This window comes from Cynara cardunculus (genome assembly GCF_001531365.2).
Source record: "Cynara cardunculus var. scolymus isolate 2C chromosome LG 9, CcrdV1, whole genome shotgun sequence".
Lineage (NCBI taxonomy): Eukaryota > Viridiplantae > Streptophyta > Magnoliopsida > Asterales > Asteraceae > Cynara > Cynara cardunculus.
The window spans coordinates 11,786,771-11,813,280 of NC_037536.1; the positions used below are offsets into that span (position 1 = coordinate 11,786,771).

The window sequence follows — 26,510 nt, forward strand, 5'->3', positions numbered from 1 at the left end:
GTTTAATAATATAATTTTCTTATAAAGATAATAATTAATTATTTTGTTAGAACTCGATAATTATTCTAATTATATTTTTATTTTTTTTTATATTTTAAAATGAGATGTTTATCTTTTATTTGATTATGTTTATCCACAGTTAGTTATACGAATTTAAACTTGGAGCTTTAATAAGTTATACTTATGCATAATTTAATTATAATCTTGAATTTTCAGTAATATACATCAATATACAGTACTCCATACATAAAAAATGGTTTTTAAGAGTTTTGTCAAATACTTTATAATATAGTATAGATTAGGGTTTTTGTATTAAATTTTTATAATGAATTTGTTTAAATTTTACATTTTCTTTGATATTTTTTTTTGGAAGGGAGTGATTTCGATTTGCTTTTAGTCTTTATTTGAATTTGGTTTATTACGTTCTTGTAATGGAAGAAGATTAAAAGAAAATCCGAGATCATTTCAATGTTTTAAACCTTAAATATGATGTAGATCTCAGATGACTTTACACGTCATTATACGCAAGTCATCAGGTAACTAAAACCCTTAATTATGCTCCAAACCCCAAAATGGAAGTTTTAAAGTTTGTTGTCTAAATTAGGAATCAACTAAAAAACAATATTGTAAAATGTTAATAATTATATATAGTGAATAAATGGACGGTAGTTGGATGATAATTGGATTAAATCAGTTTAGTTTATTGGGTTTTGGACTACCATTTAAGAACCGACCGATTCAATTTGGATGTTGAAAATTCAGATATGATCTGGTCCAATTACAATTGGATATTCAATTATAGTTTGTCGGTTCTAATTTGATCAAATGACTTTTTGTACACCCCTGTTAATTATTATGGATATAATCATTTAGTCGATGCTTGTTAATTCTTTTTTATCAATTTATAATAGTTTGATGGCTAATTTTAATTGTTTTATTAATTTATCAGAGAAATGGAATGGTTTTTGAAAGGCTCCCGGTAGTAGTTATCTATACTATATTATAAAACATTTGACAAAAACTCTTAAAAACAACTTTTTATGCATGAAGTATTGTATATTGATGCATATTACTTAAAATTCAAGATTACAAGTAGATTATGCATAAGTACAACTTATTAAAGCTCCATGTTTGAATTCGTGTAACTAACTGCGGATAAACATAATCAAATAGAGAATAAACATTTTTTTTAAAATATAAAAAATCTAAAATATAATTAGGATAATTATCAAGTTCTAACAAAATAATTAATTATTATCTTTATAAGAAAATTATATTATTAAACCAAATATAAATTACTTCATTATTGTACATAAATTAAATTATAAAAAAAATGAATTAAAAAATTATACAAAAAATAAAAACTTTAAATAGTTAATTTGATACTAATATCGATATATTTTTGTCAAAAATTTATGATATCTTCAATTTTATATTTTATTAAAAAATAAAAACATCATCACTTTTTCATAATCACATAAAACCATACTATAACATCGATTGAGATAAAGAATAAAATGAAATATTAAAATCAAGATGTATTTCGCTGCATTGCGCGAGTACCTTTCTTGTTTTCATAATATTTTTGACCAATCTCTACTTATTTGACTTTGAATGATTTCTTACTATCCATCTGAATTAAACAAATGTGAGTATTGGAACCAGGTATTTGTCTTGGAAACATCGAAACCGATGTGATTGGTTGCGGTTTTTAAAATACAAAACCGATGTGATTGGTTCCGGTTTTTAAAATACGAAACCGATCGGGACTGGTTCCAGTTCCGATTCTCACTTTTTAGAACCGTTAACCATTGGTACCTCTCGGAACCGACTACAGGACCGGGTACCTGGTCCCGCTAGGTACCTAGAACCGGAACTGACGAGTTCCCACTATTTTTTTTAATAAAAAATATTTTATATGTATATTATATTTAATAAACTAATATTGAAATTATTAATTTATCTTTTATTTAAGTAATTTTTAGTTTTTATTAGATTAGTTTTCACCATTTGTAGCATTTATTTCTTTACATCAGTACTTTGTAATAGACTAATAATCAAAAAATTTATAGTATGAAATGATAAAATTTTAAAAGAATTTAGACACCCGGGTACCCGACATCGGGACCGGTTCCAAGCAGGTACGGGACCGGTTTCCAAATATAAAGAACCATTGGTACTAGTTCCATGGAATTTCTTTATTCCAGGAACCGCCGATTTCAGTTACCGGTTCCATGAATTTTGGCTGGGTACCCCTCTTTATTCACCCAATTAAATGTAAAAAGAATTGTTACTTAAATTCCGACACTATTCACTAAAATTTTTGAATTTGTTACTGCCAATAAACACTTACCAAATAAGTGTTTAATATACGGCCCCTAAATAATCAAAAATTTTAAACACTCGTGTAGATATTTTTAATAAAGGGGCATAAATGCGTGATATATTTTTAACAAAGAAGCATATATGCATGATCGTTTCAATATCAAATATTTTGAACCGAGTAACTCTATGAGCGAATAATTAGAGATTTGATCTTAATGGAATTATGCTGGTAAACCCTTCAGACTCCATCAAATATTTTCATTTCACTATTTATGGATTGTAGGGTTCATAAACTGTTTGGGTTCTAAAACCCTAAAATTGTGTTTTCGATTTCGGAGATAAAGGAAAAGAAAAGAAAGGAAAATAAATATTTTAGTTGCGTTCTTGAAAGGGAAGAAAAAGGGAAAGCTTTTTTTCATGTTCTTGAAAAGAAGGGAAAACTTTCGTTTTTACCAATATACCCTCTAAAAATATATCATTTTATATGAAAGTTTTGTAATTTTAATAATCCTTTTAAAGAGTTTTAACTTATTTCCTTTCCTCCCGCATTTGGGAGGAAACTTATCATTATTTTTCCTCCATTTCCTTTTATTGTTCTCCTAAAAAAGTTTAAAAAACACGAGTTTTTTACTTTCCTCTCCTTCCCTCAGTTTTCTTTCTTTCCCTTCGGAAAAAAGGTTTCGAGAACACAATGCAAGCGTTAATCCCTCTATTGATCCTTAGGTGGCGTTTGGTTTGCAGAATGTTTTTGGATAAAATGGAATCTGTTTAAGGATTTTGATTTTGAAAAAATTGGAATGAAATGTTGTCATGTCTAACCACCTGTTTGGTATTAGAATGGAATCTGTTAAATAATTGGAATATGTCTGTTTGGTTTACAAGACGTAGCTTTGGAATTGGAATGAAATATTGGTAAATGGCCGAAATGTCCTTTTTTGAAAATTATAATTTTTTAAAACCAAAAATACTTTAATAAAATAATTATTTAATATGTAAAACAATATAAAATACACAACCCAAATATAACCATAAGTCAAACGACGTTACTAAATCAACGGTGGTTGACGGTGGTTCAGATGGCGGTGGTCCACGGTGATTTAGATCGGTGGTGGTCGGCAGTGGTTTAGATGGATGTGGTCGACAGTAGTTCAGATCGATGGTGGTCCGCAGTGGTTCAGATGGAGGTGGTCAACAGTGGTTCAGATAGACAGTGGTTTAGATCGGTGGTTGTTCAAACGTTGGTGGTCGTCGGTGGTCGGCAGTGGTTCAAATCAGTGGTGGTTCGTGGTGCTTTAGGTGGCGGTGGTCGGATGTGTTTCAGATCGACGGTAATTCAGATTAGCAATAGTTCAGTTTGGCGATGGATCAGATCAGTGGTTGTTCAAATCGGTGATGGTCGGCGGTGATTCAGATTGATAGTAATTGGTGGTTGTTCATATCGATGGTAGTCCGTTGTGGTCAGATGACGATGGTAAAAAATGGTTCAAATCAGTGGTGGTCCATGGAGGTTCAGCCGGCGGTGATCGGTGGTGGTTCAACCGACGGTGATCGACGGTGGATGAGATCGATGGTGGTTCAGATCGATAGTGGCTGACGGTGGTTCAGATCGGTAGTGCTTAGCGGTGGTTCAAATCCGTCGTGGTTCAAATTCGCTTTGGTTTAGATCGGTGGTGGTCAGAGGTGGTTCAGATCGGTGGTAATCAGTGGTGGTTCAGATGACGATGGTCGGCGGTGATTCAAATGACGGTGATCGATGGTGGACATTCTGATTTTTATGACGAGAATGGTACTCGTGCAATGCATCGAAACACATCTTAATTTCAATGTTTCGTTTTATTCATCTGTTATGTCGATATAATACGGTTTTATGTGGTTTTGAGAAAACGATAATGTTTTTATTTTTGAATAAAATATTATAAATTTTTTAGAAAAATATATCGATATGAGCATCAAATTAATCCTTTTAAAAGTTATTGTGTTTTGGTGTAATTTCCTTAATTTAAATTTTTTAATTATAATTTAATTTAGGTTTAATAATAAAATTTTATAAAGATAATAATTAAGTATTTTGTTAGAATTTAATGATTATCCTAATTATATTTTAGATTTTATATATTTTAAAATGAGATATTTATTATTTATTTGATTATGTTTATCTGCAGTTAGTTACAAGAATTCAAACATAGAGTTTTAATAAGTTGTACTTAAACACAATCTACTTGTAATCTTGAATTTTAAGTAATATACATCAATAAACATTACTTCATGCATAAAAAGTAGTTTTTAAGAGTTTTTGTCAAATGCTTTATAATATAGTATAAATATTATGGTATATTAGGTTAAAGACATATTTAATATCATAAAAATAAAAAATTATTCGTCGAATTTGTAGGATTCTTTCCATGAAAGAATAATCATCCAAGAGTCCATATCTGAATCGATCAGATGTGCTGACTGTTTGGGAAAAAAGTAATAGCTCTTAATGGTTCAATATGCGTGTATCGTTCCATCACCTGTAAGTTACCGCTCGTTTCGCTCTCGATATCCCTCTCCTCACCCTCGATTCTGGCAAAAGTAACAGCGCACATCAGTAAGCGGCGACTACCTGTGGCCGACGCTACCACAGTTGATTTCCGTACTAGTAACCGACACTCGTGATTTCGGTAAAACCTCTTCTCCATAAAATATCTTATGTTCTATTTGATGTGCTTATTAGGTTTATTGATCTTGTCCTTCATTGAAATATGTCTCGGTGTGCAGGGGCGGATCTACCTTAAGGTGGTAGGGGTCCTGGCCCCCAACAAATTTTACCTATGAAAGCCCAATTTTTTTTTTACTTTGTATTTTTTAACTAAATATATATGGGCCCCCAACAAAATGAGACAAGAGGCCAGCCTTCTACTCTTTTCTGTTCTTCATCGGATGCGAGTATGCGACCACGCCGACCAGGACCAGGACCAGCGAGCAGCGACCATCTTCTCTTCTTCTGACCGAGCGACCGACTGTGCTGCGACTCTGCTGTGTGTGCGACGAAACCCTAGCGGCTAGCGGCCTAGCCGACTGACCGAGCGGACGAGGCACGAGCGGTCCGAGACCGACTGTGCTGCTGACCTGCTGTGCCTCTTGACTTGGGTAAAGATTCTAAATTTCTAATTTCCAATTCCAACTTCAAGTAGTAGTTATTTAGGTTAATTTTGTGGTAATTGCTAATTGGTAAATGCTTTAGGTTAGGTATTTATTTTAGGTTAATTTTGTAATTTTTGTTGGTTAATTTTGTGGTAATTGGTAAATGCTTTAGGTAAATTTTGTTGGTTAATTTTGTGGTAATTGGTAATTGGTAAATGTTTTAGGTAAATTTTGTTGGTTAATTTTGTGGTAATTGGTAATTGGTAAATGCTATAGGTTAGGTATTTTAGGTTAATTTTGTGGGAAATTTTGTGGGTAATTTTGTAGGCAATTAGGCAAATCAAATGGAAAGTTTTTTTAAAAGGAAAGCATCAACACCTRAATCGAGCTCTGCTCCTTCGATGTCTTGCGAAATTGAATTGAACGATCTTCCTTGGGATCCGGCCGATAAGAAAAAGATGATGATATCGTGCCCCCTACAATATTTTTTTCTGCGTCCGCCACTGTCGGTGTGTGAATGCAATTTGTTCTTTTTTATTTATGTGCTACTTTGATTTCTCTTTTATTTGTGTGTATTTGATGTGCTTCATTGGTTAAGAATGTCTTTTTTGACGAATTTTGGTTTATCTACCACCTATTCGATGAATGCTCAATAGAAGATGGCATTTTTTAATGCTCAACATTTGAGTTACATTGCAATCTGTTCTTTTTCTTTTTGTGTCCTGCTTTGGTTTGTTAAGAATGGGTTTTTTTTAAGATGAGTTTACGTGTTTTGGATTTATGGTATGGTTCGTCTACTACCTATTCAACAAAATGCTTAAGATAAGTAGTTTCAATAGTCTTTGTGCATTGTGTTGGCTGATTTTAGCATGTTGCACCATCCAAATCTAGAATATCTCAAGCTAGCTAGTAGTCTCTTACCTGTTTTTAGAAAACCATGTGGTTTTTTAGGATTCATGAAATATATGGACAAATTTAGGTACTTGCAGGCAAGTTAAGTCCCTCGTTGTATTAAATCCCTTGTTCATAACATTATAGGAGTCTTCTTTGTTCTTAACATCAGAGTGAAGTCCTTATTCATAACATTATAGGAGTCTTTTGTACCTTAAATCAGAGTGAAGTTCCTTGTTCCTAACATTTCAACTTTTTAAAAACCATAAGTTGTTGTATTAAATCCTTTGAAGCATGCTACCTATACATAGTTGGTCTTTGGTTTTAAATTCAACAGATTGGTTTGCCTCTGTTATTTTTAATCTTTAGTAAATGATATCGACCCTTCAAGAAACAAAGTAAGTTTATGATTGATCAATCATTGTTATATACAGCCCCTATGGCGAACACGATGAACAGAAATAGAGGACAAGACACCACGCTTGCATTCACAAAACAACCTTATGTCGAAGATGTTGGCCCACGAAGGATGTAAGAGTTTTCCTAATTTTTTCTCATACGATTTCAATTCTTCCATTGTTAGTAGTCATACTGATTCTGCTCAATTTGTTATTTGAAAACAGCAAGAGCATTAAGTTCTCAATGTTTTCTGATGCGGATGTTCTCAAACTGGGGGAAATTCAAGTTTCTCGTTCCCAATGTTATGTGAGTCAAGACAACAAAAGCCCTGTTCCGAATGGCTTGTTGGACCCCCACATGGTAATTCGTTTGCTCTTCCTTTTTCTACTGCAATTGATAGACGGTTTGATCACCACTTCTAAATTTGAAAGTAGAGTCCATTTCCCATAGGAGATACTGATTGTGAGTGGTAGATTTGAGGTCATTGTGCCATGTTACTCTAAAGGGAGTTACTAGTATTCAAATTAAATTTGATGTAAATACTGATAGTTTTGAAATTTGAACTAAAGATTGATGTAAATACCAAGAGTTTGGAACTAAAGATTGATGTTACATAATGATGAAAGTATTAAGCATGGAACAAATGCAATTTGCAACAATTTTAATTACTTATATCACATTCTTCATAATGTTGTTGTGTTGTCTAAAAGCTTGAGTGGCTTATTGTTGCTTTATAGTGACAGTGTAGAAGAATTCTTGAAGGAAGGCCAGATCACTTTGTGACATGCAATAAGGCATCTTATTTTAGCTATGGATAAGGGTTTAGTGTTGATAAGGTGGCTATTAGGTGTATTACTATCATAATATCTGTCAATAAGACGTGTGAAAATATGTTCTTTTGTGTAAGGGCTACTTGAATTGGGTGTTTAGTGATTTGTTAGTTGAATGAATTGAATTCGAAGTTGTGTGGGTACATCTTTGCTTTCCACCTTACGCTACATTTTTTTGGCTTGCTTGCCTTGCTGCATTATCTAATTTCCTTTTATTTCTTTTTGTCCATGGAGTTCTGAATGGCATCTTTGTTGGTATTTCAGGGTCCTCCGAACAAGTTGGGCACATGTGATACGTGTCATGGGCAATTCCAAAATTGCCCTGGTCACTTTGGTTACTTGACACTTGTGCTGCCGGTTTATAATGTTGGATATTTATCTCATATTGTGGACATTTTGAAGTGCATATGCAAGGTAGTCTAGCTGCAATTTATGGTTGCCTTTGCTTGTGCTCTGATTTGGGATTTTTCTAAGAAAGTCTTCAAATGGCTGAGGGTGTGAAATTTTTGCTGCCTGCCATTTTCACATAGATGCGTAATTCATGTGCAATACCCAAGGGTGGGAGTCCAACTTAGAACCTCTAAGTTATAGAAAGTCAGAGCCACTTGGACAAGCCCAATTTATCAAATTGAGGATTTTTGGGGAAGTTGCTTGTAACGCCCCAAATCCTACTTCGGGTGCCGTTACCTTCTTATTGTTACTACTACGTCTTGAATATGAACTTCAAATTCAATTTTATTTATAACTTAGCTTATAATTACATCGGAATTCAAATACTAGCGGACATGTAACTCAATAGCTTATAATACAACAAAATTTGCCATTAATTAGAACAACACTACTTCATGCAAATCCTCTTCACTTCTTTCTTGAGATACATACATGAGATATATAAGCTAAAAAGCTTAGTGAGTAGTTATGGTTATATGAATAAACAATTTTATGATGCTTAACATTTTTGTGAATAGTAATTCACTACAACTCTTGATCATGCACAAAAATAATTTTTTATCATGCATAAACATTCTTTTGAGATCTCACTTGAAACATGTGAGTATGTCATACTTGTCTTGAGGTTTGCTAACCCCCGGGTCCATAAAGGCTGCCCCATAAGGTCTGTGTGCAAGACGTCCCTTCATTCTATATCCCGTACATTGGATATTTATGGTCATAGATAACATGCATAAAACTTTCATGCCTTGTGTGTAAAACACATCATAACATGCCATCATACGTATATCTTCATTTCATTAAAGCAAATTTGCAAAATCATCTAAGCAAATATGCGTAAAATACATTTATATAGCATATGTGTACCTCACTAAATCTCCAAACGTACTCACCTTGATTATGCGTAGCTTTTCCCTTAATTCCTTTTTTCAAGCTTGATTATGTATAAAGAGTGATTTCTTATTTTTGGTATGGAGCTAATAGTAACACTTCAATCCCTATTTATAGGTAAATTCATTGCATTAACTACTTGTTCTTCTTGCTCCTGAAGTTATACTCTTATGAGAGTTTAACACCTCATTTTTGAGGATAATCTTGACACCTCATGCTTCTAGCTCTTGCTTGTCATCATGGATTTTGCCAACACATGCTTCTAGCCTTGACAACTAATAACTAGCTTGCCTTGTCATGCTTACTAGACTTGCTTTGTTATGCTTTGTCAATAGACTTGCTTAGTCATCAAATAGCTTGCCAACACGTACTTCTAGCCCTTACAACCCATCACTTTAGGTTTGATTTCTCATGCTTTGTCTTGGAAGCTACTTGTAGGCTACTTGTCTTGAAAATATGATAATTTAATAGATGCTACAGCTGCTGGAACCTTTTTAGAGTATTTAAATTGCTCATAATATTTACATTTAAGGCTTAAAACATTTTAATTTAATAAATATGAAACTAGGGTGTTACATTGGCCCCTGTATTATGAGCATGATGATGATAAGTGTTGAAACATGAACTGTAAATATGCCTATATCTCATTTGTTTTCAATCATTTAGCATCTTTCTTTGATTGTAAAGTGAGAGTTTACTCTCTAACTGGTTTTGAAGCCAATTGTTATCATGATAAAAATTCTAAGTAATGATCTAGAATAGAGGGTGTTGGGCTTATTGATATAGGTATTATACAAATTGATTAGTGCAACAAGTGAAAGATGTTCTCTAGCATTTGCAAAAGAGAAGTTCACCTATACTCATAATACCAGCCAAGAAAACATTACCATAGTTGCTTGTGGGATGAAATATTTATCTTTTAGTCTGGAATGTTGAATGGCTAGCCGTAAGCATCTTACTTTTATGTTGAGGATTTTATGCTTATGTTGCAATCGTTGCTTGATATCTAGAAGCATGTTGGCCTCAATCTATGCTGTTATTGCGGTCAAAATACAAAATATCGGTCAGGAGTGATATTCGATATTTTGGTTATATCGGTGATATATCGATCCAAAATAGCGGTTAATATAATATTTCTTAGAATTATATATATATATATATATATATTATGCATGAATGCATCCATAAACATATCATATGCATTAATTAGAGTTTAGAAATATAATTTCAAAATTAAAACATCACATAAACAAGTCTCACAAAACAAAATAGGAAAAGTGTTAAAAAATGAGCTAATTGCAAGCAATAAGTGTGAACTGTGAAAGAACCGAGAAGAGAAGAAGCGTGAACTGTGAAGAACCAAGAAGAGAAGAAGCGTGAACTGTGAAGAACCGAGAAGAGAAGAAGCGTGAGACCTAATATATGTGTTGACTGGTTGACTAAATAAAGAGGCCCAAAAAACTAAGCCCAAACATTTGCCTTAGAAAATCGTTATTTCGGACCGATTTTTCCATCAAAATATCGGTGAACTATCAGCGATATTATCGGAACCGATATTTTGACCGATATTTCTCCATTGATATTTTTCGAGAGACCGATATCCGATACATCACCGATATATCACGATTTTAACAGCATAGGCCTCAATATGATGTTTGGTGCGATTGTGTGTCAAAAACCTTTATTTGATGTTATATCTTACAATTGACCCATAGTATATGCATATCATAAATTGTTGTAATTTTTATATTGGACTTTATTTATCTAATTATTTTCCCTTCCCTTTCCCTTTCCCTTTCCCATTTCCATTTGTTTTTTGTTTTCAGTTTTGTTCTCGCATATTGTTGCTGGAGGAAGAACGTGTAGACTTCTTAAAGAAGATGAGAAATCCAAAATTGGACCATTTGAAGAAGAACGAAATTTTTAAAAGGGTAGTTAAAAGGTGCACTGCTATGGCAAGTAGTAAGAAGGCTGTGACATGCTCCAGATGTGGTTATATAAATGGTTTAATGCTTACTCTATCTCTGTCTTATGTTTCTATTTATTGTTTGCATCAGGTAAAAACATAATAAACTTTTTCAATGTGTCTTGTTTTTTTAAACAAGGCAAATCCGTAGCAATTATCACTTACCATATTTCTTATATGTAAAAAATCAATAAGCTAAGGTACATTTCTCTCTTTGTAATACACATCTTTTTTCAGAAAAGAAAGAAATGAGTTTGATGGTTAGATTTGATTGTGTGCGAGGATCTGATCTATATATTATTGGTTCTCTTGGCGTATTATTTTGCTTGCAACCTAAAGATGGTCAAATTTAGATATTTTCGAGAAGGCATGACCTTGTGGGTACATATATTACGTATAACAATTTTTTTATTTTAAAAGACGAGGTATCTTATTTGCTTAATGCAATCGGAGATAAATTCTCAAGTTAGAGTAAGAACATTGTTTCATGCCTATCCTAATCGGCTACTTTCAACACTTAATGTTGCAGAGTAAGCATTTACTTAAGTTGACCATGTTTTCAGTATTCGTTCTATATCACAGTTTTTCTATAGTGTGGTTTAAATTTTTTGCAATAATGGAAAAGATAAGTGCTAGTTATCTACATAGTTGGGCATTTAGTTTTTATCTTTCTTATTTTGTCTCTGAAATTTAGTGAATAATTAAATATATGGTTTAAGTGGTATGAAAATATGAATCACACTTCGACTTGTGTTAAAAGTAGTCTTATGTTTTTTATTGGAACTGCTCTTGTTTATGTGTGATTTCAAGTATTATCTTCTATCTCTTCGGTGTATGCTATCACCCCATCTTGCTTTATTTTCGTTGCTTTTTTTTTTGTTCATTGTCCTTTTGGCTTGTAGTTTGTTTTCTTTGCGATGCTTGGTCTTTTTCCTATTCTAGTGATGTTCCTATTTTGTGGGCATATTTTATAGATTTAGCTCCATTGCCAATGACTTGATATGGATCTTAGGTATTCATCAGTTGTAGGGTTATGCTTGATGCATTGATTTCATAACTTTCATGAATTAGTTGTTTTTCTAATTCAGTAAGGTGTGGCTAGGAGGTTATATCTGAGATTGGAGCACCCACGGGGACAAATTGTTTTTGCTCCAATGTCCATGCCATTTAATAAAGTACCAAGTGATAAGAAGACAACGATATTCTGATAAAAAACACATCTCTTCTTTTCTTGTAGAATATCTGTCTTACTATAGAAGTTTCTATAGGTTAATTCTAATAAGGACACAGTTGAAGAGTGTTTTTTTGGAGAGCAAATCCTTAGAGCATCAGGTTGCAGATGTTGAGAACTCTTTTTAAGCGATTGTTTACTAATACTCATATATAATACATTACAGGTATAGTGAAAAAGGCTGTTGGAACGGTAGGAGTTATACATGACCGTAACAAAGTCCAAGATACTACCTCAAAGGAGTCCAATGATGCTATATCTCACATGAAAGAGTCGAAGACACCTGCTATTTTGTCTTCTTTTCTAAATCCTGACAAAGTTCTTAAACTTTTTAAGAAGATGCTGGATGAGGTATGATCTTTTATATTTTGTGGCACTAGTTGATTTTTCTTTCTTCTATCTCAAACATAAATGAAACGATATTCTGTGTGTAAAGTGCTATCCTTGTGGTCCTCTAGGTTGTACAAAATGTGAACCTACTCAAGTTCAACTTGACTTGACTAGGCGAAACCGGACTTTGGCTTCATCTTGTTTAACCAAGTTTTTTGCCTGGCTTATCATGATAAACACGCTCGTAGAACTAGAGTCTGACTTGGTCACTCTTCCAAACAATCATAGTTATCAATGTTGTACAAGTACAAGGTGTCGTGTATGTTGAAGGTGGCGCCCTGCAACATTTAATGGTGTAGTTAACAATTTGGCACATTTCATGAGAGCTATGGTACAATACTACAATAGCTCATCAACAATTGGCATGGTACAACGGTGCAAGTAGACTTTGGGCCAATGAAGAATAGTAACACATGATATGATGAACCAAGATCTGTAGGTGAAGATTCTCTTGTATAAGACTCGTTCGTTTCAAGAACTTTATACACATCTTGATTGCTGCATTTCATCATCCAGTAAGCGGCCTTTAAGGAATTGGCTGTCAACCACTGAAAAAGGCCAAGGATATCAATCTTTAGCTTAAACTGAAGTAACGAGTGAAAGGGTTCATATCTCTTGTTAAAGGTCGATGGTTGGAATGGATTTATGATGCTCTTAATGGATAGCCTTGATAAATTCTTTGAAGCAACTATAGCCAATGATTCCCCAAATTTCCAGGCATACGAGCTTAAGGTCTTGGATGCTGATATACCATCATTTTTGACCAAGTTATTCAGAGAGAAAGCTAATTAGTTGTTTCAAGTTGAATCAGGAAAACTGATGCCGGAAGAAGCAGAGTTTGACACACGGAGAGAATTTGAAGAACTAGTCGATATGTTTTTCTTCTGGTGCAAAAACCAAGTGAATTTTGTCACAAAAGTCTCTTGTGATATGCCAAAAGTAGTTCAGAGACTCTGCTAGAGTTGTTTAGGTCTTTGCTAATTAATAAGCAATTCTATCAAATTCACAACTTTAGGGTACATCATTCTATGGAGAGGGTGTGAAGATCCACATTTTTTATTGATACTGATCCCTCAATCGAACACGGTCCGCACCCAAGAATAAACTAATACGACAACAAGAAGGACGACAAAGTGGTTTTTTGGTTTGAAGTGATGATGCCGGCTGTGACATCGATTTAAGCAAATGGGTGTTGGTGTTTGAAAGCTTTGAACAAGCTGACCCATCAATAAATAAACTACATGGTGGAAATGGTCTTGGACCGTGCATTGTTAGAACCCCGATTAACAAGATGGTTGGGAGAAGCATAAGATAGCACCCGTCTATTCATTTTTTTCTACCCACCTTGAGGACAAGGTGAATTTTTGGGGCGGGGTAATGTTATACACTCACTCATAAGTCATTAGTGTGAAAGATGTTATACATGCCAAACCCACTAGTATGTTATGCATTCCAGAAGAGGACATAAGGGGCAATTCAGGGACTTCGGGAGTAGTCTGTTAGTGGGAATGTACTCTAGGTATTAATTAGAATATAAAGGGGTCATGGGAATTGCATAAATCGGGGTGAGGTGGGAGAGTAGTGGTATAGAGAAAATTATCTACGGTTTTATAAGGGAGAGACTAGCCTTTCAAGAGCCAAAGTTTTCTTTTCTTTTTCATTCATCGATCATCTGACTAATTCATCATCATCTTCAATCCCAATTATTGTTGTTCAGAATCCAATTCATAATAGATTCACGACACAATAAAAGATGCATAAGAGACCCCAAAAGTTGCGGATCAATTGCTGACGTCCACTACATACGTCTCTGCTTAGGGGTGAAGATGGGTTGGGTTCGACAGGTTGTGGCATTTGAACAACCCAACCCAATTTTGTCGGTTTAGAAAAATCTTGGTTTGGGTTGCACTAGGTTGGGTAGGCGGTTATATATGATGGTTGATATTTAAATGATACATTAGTTTATAGAAGAAAAAGAAGAGAAACTTGTAACAACCAACAACTAAGTCACTAACACAGAGCAATAACGCAAGCTGGCAGTTGTAGTGTCGAGTGTAGATGCGAAACTGGTAATTGACAGTTGTTGCTTATTAATTGATATATAATACATAATTATTTAATTTTCATCAGCCTCATTAGGGTGGGCTGGGTATGCTGACCCAACCATGTCAATCTATAAAATTTAGAACCCAATTATATTTCAATTTAGTACCCAATTATATTTCAATTTAGTTTGGGTTGGGTTCATCGGCCTACTTTTGAGTTGGATTTGGTTGTCGGTGTATCCGGTCTTTTGTGAGCCCTATCTCTGTTCCCCACTAGTTTTCCTTTTGCATTGATCTCAGTCAACTACTAATTTAGCTTGCAACTTCACAAGAGACCACCTTTTATTACGTCAATGGTCACATTTCTACCTCTCCTTTGTTTCTCTTACCTTCGATCTTTGTGGATAGGAAAAAAAGCATATGTGAAAAATAAAATAATTTAAAAGGGTATCTATGGTAACAAATTATTTTCAAGAATAGCAAGTAAATGAAAGAAAATAGAAAACAAACAGTACGAAATAGAAAAGAACCGAAAACATTCAAAATATGAAGCAACCTTTTGTTATTCATGCAAGTCGATTGTGCATGACTTGACTCTACAATAAAACTAAGAGTGAACCACAAGGGTGGTGCCTGATTGGTTTGAGCTTGGCTCCAAAGGTCCAAAGTGCCAGGAGGTCCCAGGTTCAAATCCAAGGAGGAACAAAAATTCCCTTGTGGCCACGGAGGTTCAAATGCGGTGACTCCGGGCTACCTGCAAAGCAGGTGGTCGCCCTGGGATTAGTCGGCTCGCATAGCGGGTTGGATATCTAGGTTAATCAAAAAAATAAAATAAAACTAAGAGTGAAGTATCAATTGCATATCTGCATCCTCTAATTTTTTTTTGTCACTCTAACTAGAAGTAATATGATTGAGGGGTGTTTGGATGTGCGTTATTAAAGTGATTATTGCAAGTTGCAACTTGAAGAAATGTGGATTAGATAAGTGGGTGCTTAAAGATAGGGAATAAGTAATTTTATCTCACCAATCATTTTCTTACAACTCTCTATCTGCTTCTCCAAATCTATATGGTTTGACCCTAAATAGTTGGAAAATCACAATCCTATTTGCCAAACACTTTTAACCTAATTATTGCAGTTTGAAGTCGCAATCGTCAGTATAGACTCACATCCACGCACCCCCTGAAAGTGATTCCCTTTCAGTTATATTTTTATTTTGTTATTATTCGTTTTGGAAGATGGTGTGCGCAGCGCCATGGTTTGTTTTTGGGTTGGTGCCATCCTTACCTACATGCATTACTGTTATAAGAACTACTGAACTGGAATTGAATTAGTGTTTTAATCTTTAAAAAGTGTATAGCATTTCAAAAAATATACATATATTAAAGTATTTGTTATATAGCTAATTATTTGAAGGTAGGATATGATAATGTAACATAACATTAGCACACATAGAAAATTATAAAATTACTGATATATCCTGTACTTATGCATATAATATTAAATGCACATGCATATAGATGTACAATTAAAATATGCAATAAACCGTGAAACGATTAAATTCAATTTGATTAAGCAGTTGTCCTTCAGTTCTGGTTGGCAGTCGCAAATACTTGACTAGACTTGTTTTGGTCTCTAACTTTGACACACATAATAGGGTAGTTCAGGGATTAAATCCACAAGCCGTTGCTTTTCTTTATCTTAGGGGAATGCCAAGTATATCCTCTATCTTGGGATGGTGAGAGTATGATCCCGTGATATGCTGCAATGTAGATGTATAATTATGGATCGCTACTTCTAAATCATTTCATTTTCTTATTGTGTTACAGGATTGTGATTTGCTTTATCTTGCTGATAGACCTGAGAAACTCATTATATCAAACATTCCCGTTCCTCCACTACCTATTCGTCCTTCTGTCAAAGTTGATGGTGGAACAACAAGGTTTACTTAATTACAAGTTTTTTGCTCAATTTGAGTTTTTCTTGATTATTGTGAAGGATGTGCTCTGTGCTTTGTATTATACAATGTTTTATTGCTGTTGCATAATTTAGTTCCCTCTAGAGGCTTAACAAATATAGTCTTGTGGAATATTTGTCTTCTGCCTTTGGTGATGGGTGTAGCTATGCATCTTCCTTCATGGTCCAACTTTCGAACATATCAAACAAACAAGTCTTACCATTTTGGATTATGAGAGGGTTGGTAATCTGTAAAGCCAAGTTGCATCTGGTCCTTGTTCCAAACTTGAGATCGTTTATTAATGAGACATGTTAAATAAAATTTGGATCCTCTCTAGTTACTATATTCTCTATACCTGTGAGTTTATATCAAACTTGAAGTGTACACATTCTTAGAATCATCGACATAAATGCGTAATATTAACAAACACACTGTTTTTTCATCGACATAAATGCGTAGACATCTTAAAATGTTGCTGCTAATTTACTATTTTTTGAGCAGAAATTACAAGATTTTTTTAGCAAACGCACATCTCTTATTTCAATCTAAGGATTTTGTGTAGTTTGATGGTTTATTTTTAAATTTATTTAAATCAAGAATTGAGCTCTTTCACTTCTTATATTCCTTGTGCTCAGCTAATTTTAATAAACCTAAAAAGGAGAAACAAAAGGAAAATTAGAAAATGGTATTAGATGTTGAAGTTGGTGTGGAGGGAGTATGTACTTATTTGAGTTTTCTTTTCGTGTTATTGGAGTAAGTACTCTAAGCATGGTATATGTGGAATATGGTTTCGTCTTTTTGCAATTTTTTTTCCCTAAGTTCTTTTCCTTGGTTCTACCTCTGGTTGATCCCAAACTTTTGATGAACCAAGTATACAGGCTCGATTTGTTTTGATCATTTTCCTACATTTCCGTCCTTAAGTTTGTGGGACTATCTTCATATCTTCTCACATCAAGTACAGGGGCCCCATTATTACATCATCATTTCTCTTTATACCAAGCAAAGGGGATCAACTATATTAAAATGATGAAATGCCATAAAGTAATAGCCTAAGAGTTGAGACTTATAACACTTGATTTTCGATCTTGCAAACTACACCTCAATTGAGTTTCAGTCATTCGGTTGACTTCTTGTTTGCTTACCTTGTATCTTCTATCTGCCTGCAATTTCTGTTTTCTGAGTGATAGTGTAGGGTTCGTTGCCATGTTTCAGGTATGCAATTAAAGATCTGTACCAAAAATTAGAGTAGTGGCATCCAAGAATGGTGGATCTATGTTGTCATACAATGTTGATACAAGATACAGGATAATATGCATATACATTGAGAAGAGTGGTCTAAATGATAACACTTGCAATTGCTGACTGTTGTGTATGGGGAGAAGGAAATAAAAATGTGTTTGGGGTTTGCATCAGTTGGAGTTGTACCTCGACTAATGATTTCTCTTATCTTGCAGCAATGAGAATGACATTACCCTGAGATTGGCAGAAATTATAAAGGCCAATGCTACTCTTAATCAGGTGTTATCAGAAACAAGTGTTAATAATAAAAGCCTGGTATGTCTTCGTTCTCAGTTTCCTTATTGTAGTTCTTTTTAATCTTGTCAATTTTATCAGCTTGGGTTCTTCTCCTATCTGTATTGAATAAAATGCACCGAGGTAAATCACATAGAATGCCATGATAATTGTGTTCCATTTTCCAGCCTTGGCACCTCATTTACTTAAGCTACTGATGCATGAGTTGAATGTACTCTCCAATAACATTCTCTTCCCTGGACATTTTTCTATGAGGGAAAGATGGCAATTGCTTTCAGATGCTTATAGACTTTGCTGTGTACTTGTTACAATGCATACACAGGATTCATATTATCCATCTTGAATATATACTTTATATTCTATTTTTAATCTATTCTGAAGGGTTGAATTAGATGCATCTAGACTTTAGACTCAGCTGTATTTTGTGATGATGTTCTTGCAGGATGGGTGGGAGCATCTGCAACTTATGGTTGCGCTATATATAAACAGTGATGTTCGTGTACCGCCACAATTGAGTATGCAAAATGCCAAACCTATGAGTGGTCTTGTTCAGCGCATGAAGGGGAAACAAGGACGTTTTCGAGGGAACTTGTCTGGGAAGCGTGTTGAGTATACTGGCAGGACGGTTATCTCACCCGACCCTAATCTAAAGATAACAGAGGTCTGAACTCTGTCATTTGCTTCCTCATTTTTTTCCATTTCCTTGTCTGTGTAGACAAACAGCTTTGGTGATTGATGATCTTGAATACTTTCTGTGAGAATATTGATTTCTTTTTGATGAGATAATTGGTCCAGGTTGCAATTCCTATCTTAATGGCTCGCATTTTAACTTATCCCGAGCGTGTTTCACATCACAATATAGAGAGACTGAGACATGCTGTCCGTAATGGAACTTCTAAATACCCTGGTGCAAAGCATATCAGAAAGCCAGATGGTACCATGATGTAAGGATTGTTGGTGCTGAGTTATGAATTCTAATGAATGAACATAATTTGGTAATATGTACTGCCGCAGGTCATTGAGTATCAATGCCAGAAAGCGTTTGGCTGATGAGTTGAAATTTGGTGACGTCGTTGACCGTCATTTAGTAGACGGTGATGTGGTTCTCTTTAACAGGCAACCTAGCTTACATCGTATGTCAATCATGAGCCACAGGGTGAGTGATGAACTTTTCTGCATTAAAAGTTGTGACTAGTTCATTATTCGATTATTCATCATTTGTTGGATGCAGGCAAGGATTATGCCTTGGCGCACATTGAGATTCAATGAATCCGTTTGCAATCCTTACAATGCTGATTTTGATGGTGACGAGATGAATATGCATGTTCCGCAAACAGAAGAGGCTCGAACGGAGGCTCTTATGCTGATGGGGGTAATCATCTTAATAGATCACTTCTTTTGTTATGCAGGTGTAGAATATCATTGATATGCATAATAAATCAGTCACAGTTTGAACTTGGAGCTTGTAGTTGGCTATTAAGTGATACATATACCCTTTTTAATATTTACAGCCACTACAAAATATTCATTTCCTGTCACCATATGTTATGTTCTGTTGTCCTTCTCAGATGGCAAGCTTTTGAGTCTTTCTAATTTGTAGGTGGAGGAGATTGTGGTGGAGGTGAGGGAGCATTTGGCATTTCTTGGGAAATAGAGGTTATGGGAGTAGTTTGAACACAGTCGAAATAGGGCACAAAGAGAACTTGATCCAAGTCCTTTGAAGGGATATTGGTAGTGACATTTAGGTATGTTGGTAGTGACAATGTATCATATGTCCTCAAAGAAGGTAATATCTACAAACACATAGAAGTGATTTGTAGAAGGGTAGTAAAACGATAACCGTTTTGACCAAGCTAGTAACCGAGGAAAATATATTAGATAGCTTGGGCAGACAACTTATCACGACCTAGGAATTGATCATGAAGAAAACAAGTCCAAACTAAAGATATGAGGGTGAATGACATATAAAGGGTCCATAAGATACCAAAGAGAATGGAGGACTTGACTATTTAACACAAAAGATGACCTCTAATGTATTAAATATACAACAATAAGGACATCACCCAAAGCCTTTAAGGGCACATTGGCAGTTAAAAGTGCAAGATGTATCAACAATATGTAAGTATTTTATTTCAGCAACACCATTTTGTTGAGGTGTATGAGGGCAACTAGATTGATGTATAATGTCATTGAAATGTGTAAAAGATTTAAAACAGTAAGAGATTGAGAGATACTCTTTGGCATCATGACTATGCAAGACATTAATTGTTTTGCCAAATGGAGCCATAATATTTGAACAAAAGTTCTTAAAAGTATTAAACAACAAAAAACAATCTTTCAAGAATACCCCATGTACACCTTGAGAAATCATCAACAAAAGCAACAATGCAACATAATACCGAAAACATATAGATGAACACGACTTGGGCCCCAAACACCAAAATGAACAATATCAAAGAAAGGTACAACCTTTTATTAATACGTTTGGAAAAAGAGACTTGGACACGTTTTTGTAACTGACAAGACTCTCATTATAAAAAATTGGGATAACTAGAGGCTAGATACCAATTTTTGTAACTTGGGTAGAGTTGGGTGACCAAAACGACGATGAGGAGAAGGATATTCAATAGCAACACATATACAGGTAGCAAGCCGGAGGTAGTAGAGATCACTAGATTCAGATCCTGCTCCAATCGATCATGTATCAAGAATGAATCAGAATCTAAGGTTATAGCACAAATAAAGAGGGGCAAGTTAATTTACTTATAGAAACCAAATTGAAGGGACAATTTGAAACCAGTAACAAGGATATTGAGGAAGTGAGTGAGCCTCGTCCAACACCTGTTATCTGAATATTTGACCTAAATTCAAAAGTGACATAATTTGGAATTTTGGGGTGTGATATTTCAGGGAAAAGGGAGGAATTACCGGTCACATGATCACAAGCTTGGGAATCAAAAACCCATACACTAAGTATAGAGTGAGAGAGACAAACTGTAAAATTACTTGTTGGGTTGCCTATGTTGCATGTACTCATTATGTTCACTAGTAGAAAGGGTAATGGTACGAGAACCTTGAAAAGCAAAACGAGACCAAAACCCTTTGTTTTTTAAATGGATTAATTTATTGTGGCTGGACTGGATTAAAAACCAAAATAGGATGAAAAATACCGTGAACTGTGCAAATGAACGACTGATGACAACGAACAATGAATGAAAACAGTAACACAATAACACTGACGATGAACACTAGCACCATTGAGTTTCTGGGTTTCTAATGAGCTAGGGTTTCAATCCTTACTATGATACCATATTAAACTACGTATTATGAAACTGAAAATATTTCACTTGATTTCATTATGCATAAGGCCTTGCGACATATAGGCGTTCGGTGCTTATTTTTTTAGGAAAATCATCCTATTGTTATAAATAAATCAATCTCCTGACCCATGGGATTTACACCTTGATTTATGGGATTGACATAATCTCAACTGTGCAATACTTGGCAACTTGTGGGTCTTGCAACTGAAGATTAGATTATATCTAGAAGTTGGTCATTAGAGGAATAATCATGTTAGAGTGTTTATTCACCATTAACATGTATACCATGGAGCAGAATCCCTTCAGTGCTATATTGTAGCTCTGTTCAAACATCATAAGTTAAGTACCATTCTATTTATCTCTGAAGCTTTCTATTATAACATTTTACTTCATATTGGAACTGTCTTTGTCTTACCCTAAATTGAATGGTACCAAATGCTGGGTTAAAAGTTTTCATCTTACCCTAAATTGAATGGTATCCCATATTGGAACTGTCTTCGTCTTGCTGCATATTGGTAATCACTAAATGCCGGGTCAAAAGTTTGAATCTTTTCTCGAACCTCTTGGAGCACACCATGAATAAAAGAAAAAACTGATAGAAGAGACAAACAGTCTTCATTGTAGTAAAGTGGAGTAGGAAGTTTAATGCTTTAGCATCACATACGCTGCATTAGGTTATTTGTGACATCATATATTGTTATTGCCACTTAAATGTTTGTTTCCAATAATGCAGGTGCAAAACAATTTATGCACGCCAAAGAACGGGGAGATTTTGGTCGCATCTACTCAAGATTTCTTGACATCTTCCTTCCTTATAACAAGGAAGGACACTTTCTATGATCGTGCTTCATTTGCACTTATGTGTTGTTATATGGGTGATGCAATGGATCCTCTCGATTTGCCAACTCCTGCTGTAGTCAAGGCAAGATAAGAGAACTTGCACCATCTATTTTTTAAATTTGATCATCTCCAACTGATTATTTTTTGCGGATATGTCAATTATGTTATCTGTGTATATGATTGTTTTAGGTGATATAGTAGTTCATCACATACCCTTGTTGCTGCTTCAATTGAGAAAGTCCAAGACAATTTTCATGAGCTTAATCCTTTGCCTATATAGTAGAGTTCTATTTGTATCGATGTGATATTAAGGCTTTTTTAAGTTGGTTGCTAATACTCATTTCATGGTTGGTGAAAGCACTAAGCTCTCACTTGCAGTGATCAAGCTAAGAAACTTGTAGACCTTTAACTGATTGGTCAAATATGGTAGATTCGATATATATGCCCAATAACTGCATTGGTGCATTTAAGTCTTCAAAATTGTGAGCTCTGGTAACTGGTATTGCTTAGAGAGCTTCTGTTGATACAACAGGCATGCTGTTGTTTTTTTTTTTTTTTGCTTTACCCATTTGAAGATTTTTCAATCCTCATGAACATAATATGACGGTATGAATTGGTGTTATTTAGCTTTGAAATACTGATTATGGATTTTATATGCCTTTATCTGCATGTATGCAGTTCTATTGTTTGATATTGGTTTATTATACTATTTTGCAGCCAATAGAGCTTTGGACTGGTAAACAATTGTTTAGTGTACTGTTGCGCCCACATGCAGATATGAGAGTCTATCTGAATCTCATTCTTACTGAAAAGAGTTACACCAAGCCGAGTGGAAAAAGGGACAAGCCTTACGAGACAATGTGTCCTAATGATGGATATGTCTACATCCACAATAGTGAACTTATAAGTGGCCAGCTTGGGAAGGCTACTTTAGGTCAGTTTTCTTTCTGTTCCACTCGCTATACTTGCATACGTCCGCTTTTACAAAATCTGAGAGCAGTTTGTGAATGCCATCTAGTAAGGAGCACGTGTATCCTCTTGAGCTCTAAATGATTACAGATGATCAATTACTTGATGCTCCGTCCAGTATATTGAAGGTCATATATATACACTTAGGGCCTGTTCTGTAATGGCTTAATAACCTATATAGCCTACATCAATTAGACAGTTATTCAGCACAATAAACGAACAACAATTTAGATTGATCCATACAACAACTTAATCTACAACGGATAACTTAATCCATACATGACTTGATATAAAATCAACCTAACAGCCCGTAGTCAGTATAAATATGGAAATGCATTACTATGACATCATTGCATCACCAAAAGACAATTGATAGATTCACCTACTTATGATCTACTAATCATGATGATCAGATCTTCTAGAAATGTGAGAGATAAAAGGTGCCCTGCTGATATAGTTCTCTCCAAGTGCCTTTCTTGAGCAATATGTGTATGTGGTTCCCAATGAATGTTCATCACGAAGCAATATGAGTATTGTTTAGTGGGTAGAAAAATAGAATGTCCTTTTGTCTTTTATATCCTTGACAGTTGAGTTGTCAACATGTGCCTATCCCGTCTCTTCTGCCCCTTGCTTGCCCTGGGTCTTGTAAGGGTCAAATTTACTTGGTGAAACAGAAGAACTCAAAAGTTTCTCAACATTTTGTATTTCTGGAACTAAACTTTAATGTTATTTCCATGGTAGTGCTCTGAGCATTTTACTGCAATCATAACTTCGATCTGTTTGTGTATCTTTCTTCTTTCTTCAGTAATTGCATGATTAGATTTTTCTATCAAACAAAAATAGTATGTTTGGTGACTAGATAATTGGGAACATTCCTGCATAATCTGCTTTGCTTTCTGGCTTTTTCTAGACTTACACGTGCATTTTCATTTCTTCAATTCGTCTTCCCCCATATGTTGGTCTGAAGATCAATGTCCATGGTAGGCAGATCCGTGCACTATGAGATCTGTTTATGTTGAGTTAAATGATTTTAGTGGATGGCTTTCATGCCATACGTCTTTTGACGTTACAGTTATCTCCATGCAATAGGAGAGGCTGTTCTCATCGTATGAAGTTGCAACTTCTGCACAATGTAGAAACCTGATTAAAGCCAAGTAGTACCACGAAGAATACTACTTATTTGCTTATTGTTTTGAAGCAACTGATAAGGACATAAGTCATTGTTATATGACTGCAACAGGGAATGGTAACAAGGATGGACTTTATTCGGTTCTTCTTAGGGATTACAATTCACATGCTGCTGCTGCTTGTATGAACCGCTTAGCAAAACTAAGGTACTTTACTAGCGCCATATGAACCGCTTAGATCAGATGTAACTGAAAAAGCATTTACTAGAAAAACTAATGTACTTTTAAAAATCTACTCCTGTTTGATTTCACGTAATTGTTTCCTACAAGTTTCAATTTTTGGATTGTCAAACCCAAGTGCAAAGTGTTCTTAGTATTGTAGTCTGCATCAGATTATCTGAATTTACTTTGCCAATGTTCTCGATTCCAACACCTGTCAGCTATGAAGTTTAAATCCTAGTTTTCTCTCTATCTGTCCAAATTGCTTTCATATATTTATGCCCACGCACACTAGCTGTACCAATGCAGCGGGATGTAGGATTTTATACAAACCGAAAACGAATAAATAATGCAATTTCTCATGAAAAAGGAAAATCTGAAAAGTATGTTTGACCAAAATAGAAATTACTAGTGATGATGGAATATGTCTGCTGATTTGAAGATCCAGTAAAATATTCCCAAAAAAAAATATTGAGATGGGTGTCAAATTAAAGATTATAAAATTCTCTTTTTCTATAATTTGTTTAATTTAAACTTTATTATAATTTAAATATTTTAGATTAAAAATATATATGTAAAATATTTTAGGTTAAATGATAAGAGTATTTCTTTGGATGAAGATAATTATGGAGTACTCTATCCTACTAAACTCAATGGTTATGTGGTATTTGAAGTTTTGAATGTGTTAATTAGCTGGTTATTAGTTAGTTTATTGAGTTCAAAGAGCTTTAAAAAGTTTTGCGTATGCAATACTTATTTGTAAACTTGAAAATTAAGAGATTATGCATTAATAAGTCGCACTTAATGCTTAATAAATGGTTTTTAAGACTTCTAACCAAATGTTTTATAATATAGTATACATATATTCTTGATTTATCATAATATGCCCCTAACAGATAAAGTTTCATCTTTGCTTTCATGCACCACTTTACATGATCTATTAGCATCATTCCAACTTTGCCGTTTCTTTTCTGAATTCTGTAATGGCATGAGAACCTTTAATCTGTTTTTTCAATCAATTCATCTTTTTAGACACTCCCAGTTCCATTTTTTTGTCCCTGCCTCAGTTGTAGGATGGTGGGCATCCGCAGAGGAGGTCTCAGGTTCAAACCCAGACACCACCACCTGCTGCTGACTCGCAGTGATTTTCATTATATTAGTGCAAACTTTCTTCTTCATTAATGTATAGGAGGGTTCAAATGGAAAACAACAAGAAGGTTAGGAACCTGGGGGGTGTATTTTTAGTTGTAAAAATAATAATTGACCACTTTTTTATTCACGTCCCTTGGATAAAACTTTTTCAATGATTCCAACCTTTTTGCTGTTCATTTGAACCTCCCTTGTCTATGTATATATATGTATAGTTTTCACATTATTATAATTTTTCCTGAAATAATTATTATTTTTTACATATTTGTGTTGATTGAATTATTTTTGAATTTATGTATTAATATAATTTAGTTTGCAGTTTAAATTAGGGAAAAGTACAATAAAAACCAATGGACTTTCTTGTTTGGAATGATTAAGTCCTTGGACTTTTTTTTGGAACAAATAAGTCYTTGGACATTYCAAAACATGTTAAATAAGTCCTTGGACAATTTTTTGGAACAAATAAGTCATTGGACATTCCAAAAAATGTTAAATTAAGTCATTGGACAATTTTTGGAACAAATAAGTCCTTGAACAATCCAAAACATGTTAAATAACTTCTTGAACTTTTATAAAACATGTTGGATACATTCTTATGACTTGTACAACTAGTTAAAGTGGTAAAATAGTGAAAAAAATCCCCAAAAAAACCCAATGAACATTCATATTTTGAATGATTAAGCCCCTAAATATTTTTTGAATCAAAAAGTATTTAGATCTATAAAATTAAACAAATATAACAAAAAAGTATTTACATTTACAAAAAAATAATTACATTTAAAAGATTTTTGATAAAGTTTATTTTAATTAAAATTAAAATATATTCTGTCAGTGATTTTTCAAACAAAAAAAA

The 26,510-nt window shown here is 34.3% G+C and overlaps 1 protein-coding gene across 1 annotated transcript in view; it reads left to right on the top strand.

Moving 5' to 3' along the window:
• The first annotated feature begins 6,072 nt into the window (after positions 1-6,072).
• The window catches only part of LOC112518711 (DNA-directed RNA polymerase III subunit 1), a 29,449-nt gene continuing 9,011 nt past the window's right edge, over positions 6,073-26,510 (top strand). The window contains exons 1-14 of the mRNA XM_025126500.1: positions 6,073-6,873; positions 6,966-7,101; positions 7,836-7,985; positions 10,739-10,916; positions 12,276-12,460; positions 16,373-16,485; positions 17,955-18,054; positions 18,476-18,694; positions 18,829-18,977; positions 19,048-19,189; positions 19,265-19,405; positions 22,087-22,275; positions 22,911-23,127; positions 24,403-24,496. Of these exons, the coding sequence (XP_024982268.1) occupies positions 6,749-6,873; positions 6,966-7,101; positions 7,836-7,985; positions 10,739-10,916; positions 12,276-12,460; positions 16,373-16,485; positions 17,955-18,054; positions 18,476-18,694; positions 18,829-18,977; positions 19,048-19,189; positions 19,265-19,405; positions 22,087-22,275; positions 22,911-23,127; positions 24,403-24,496 (2,138 nt within the window). The 5' untranslated portion in view covers positions 6,073-6,748. The remainder of the gene's footprint in view (positions 6,874-6,965; positions 7,102-7,835; positions 7,986-10,738; positions 10,917-12,275; positions 12,461-16,372; positions 16,486-17,954; positions 18,055-18,475; positions 18,695-18,828; positions 18,978-19,047; positions 19,190-19,264; positions 19,406-22,086; positions 22,276-22,910; positions 23,128-24,402; positions 24,497-26,510) is intronic.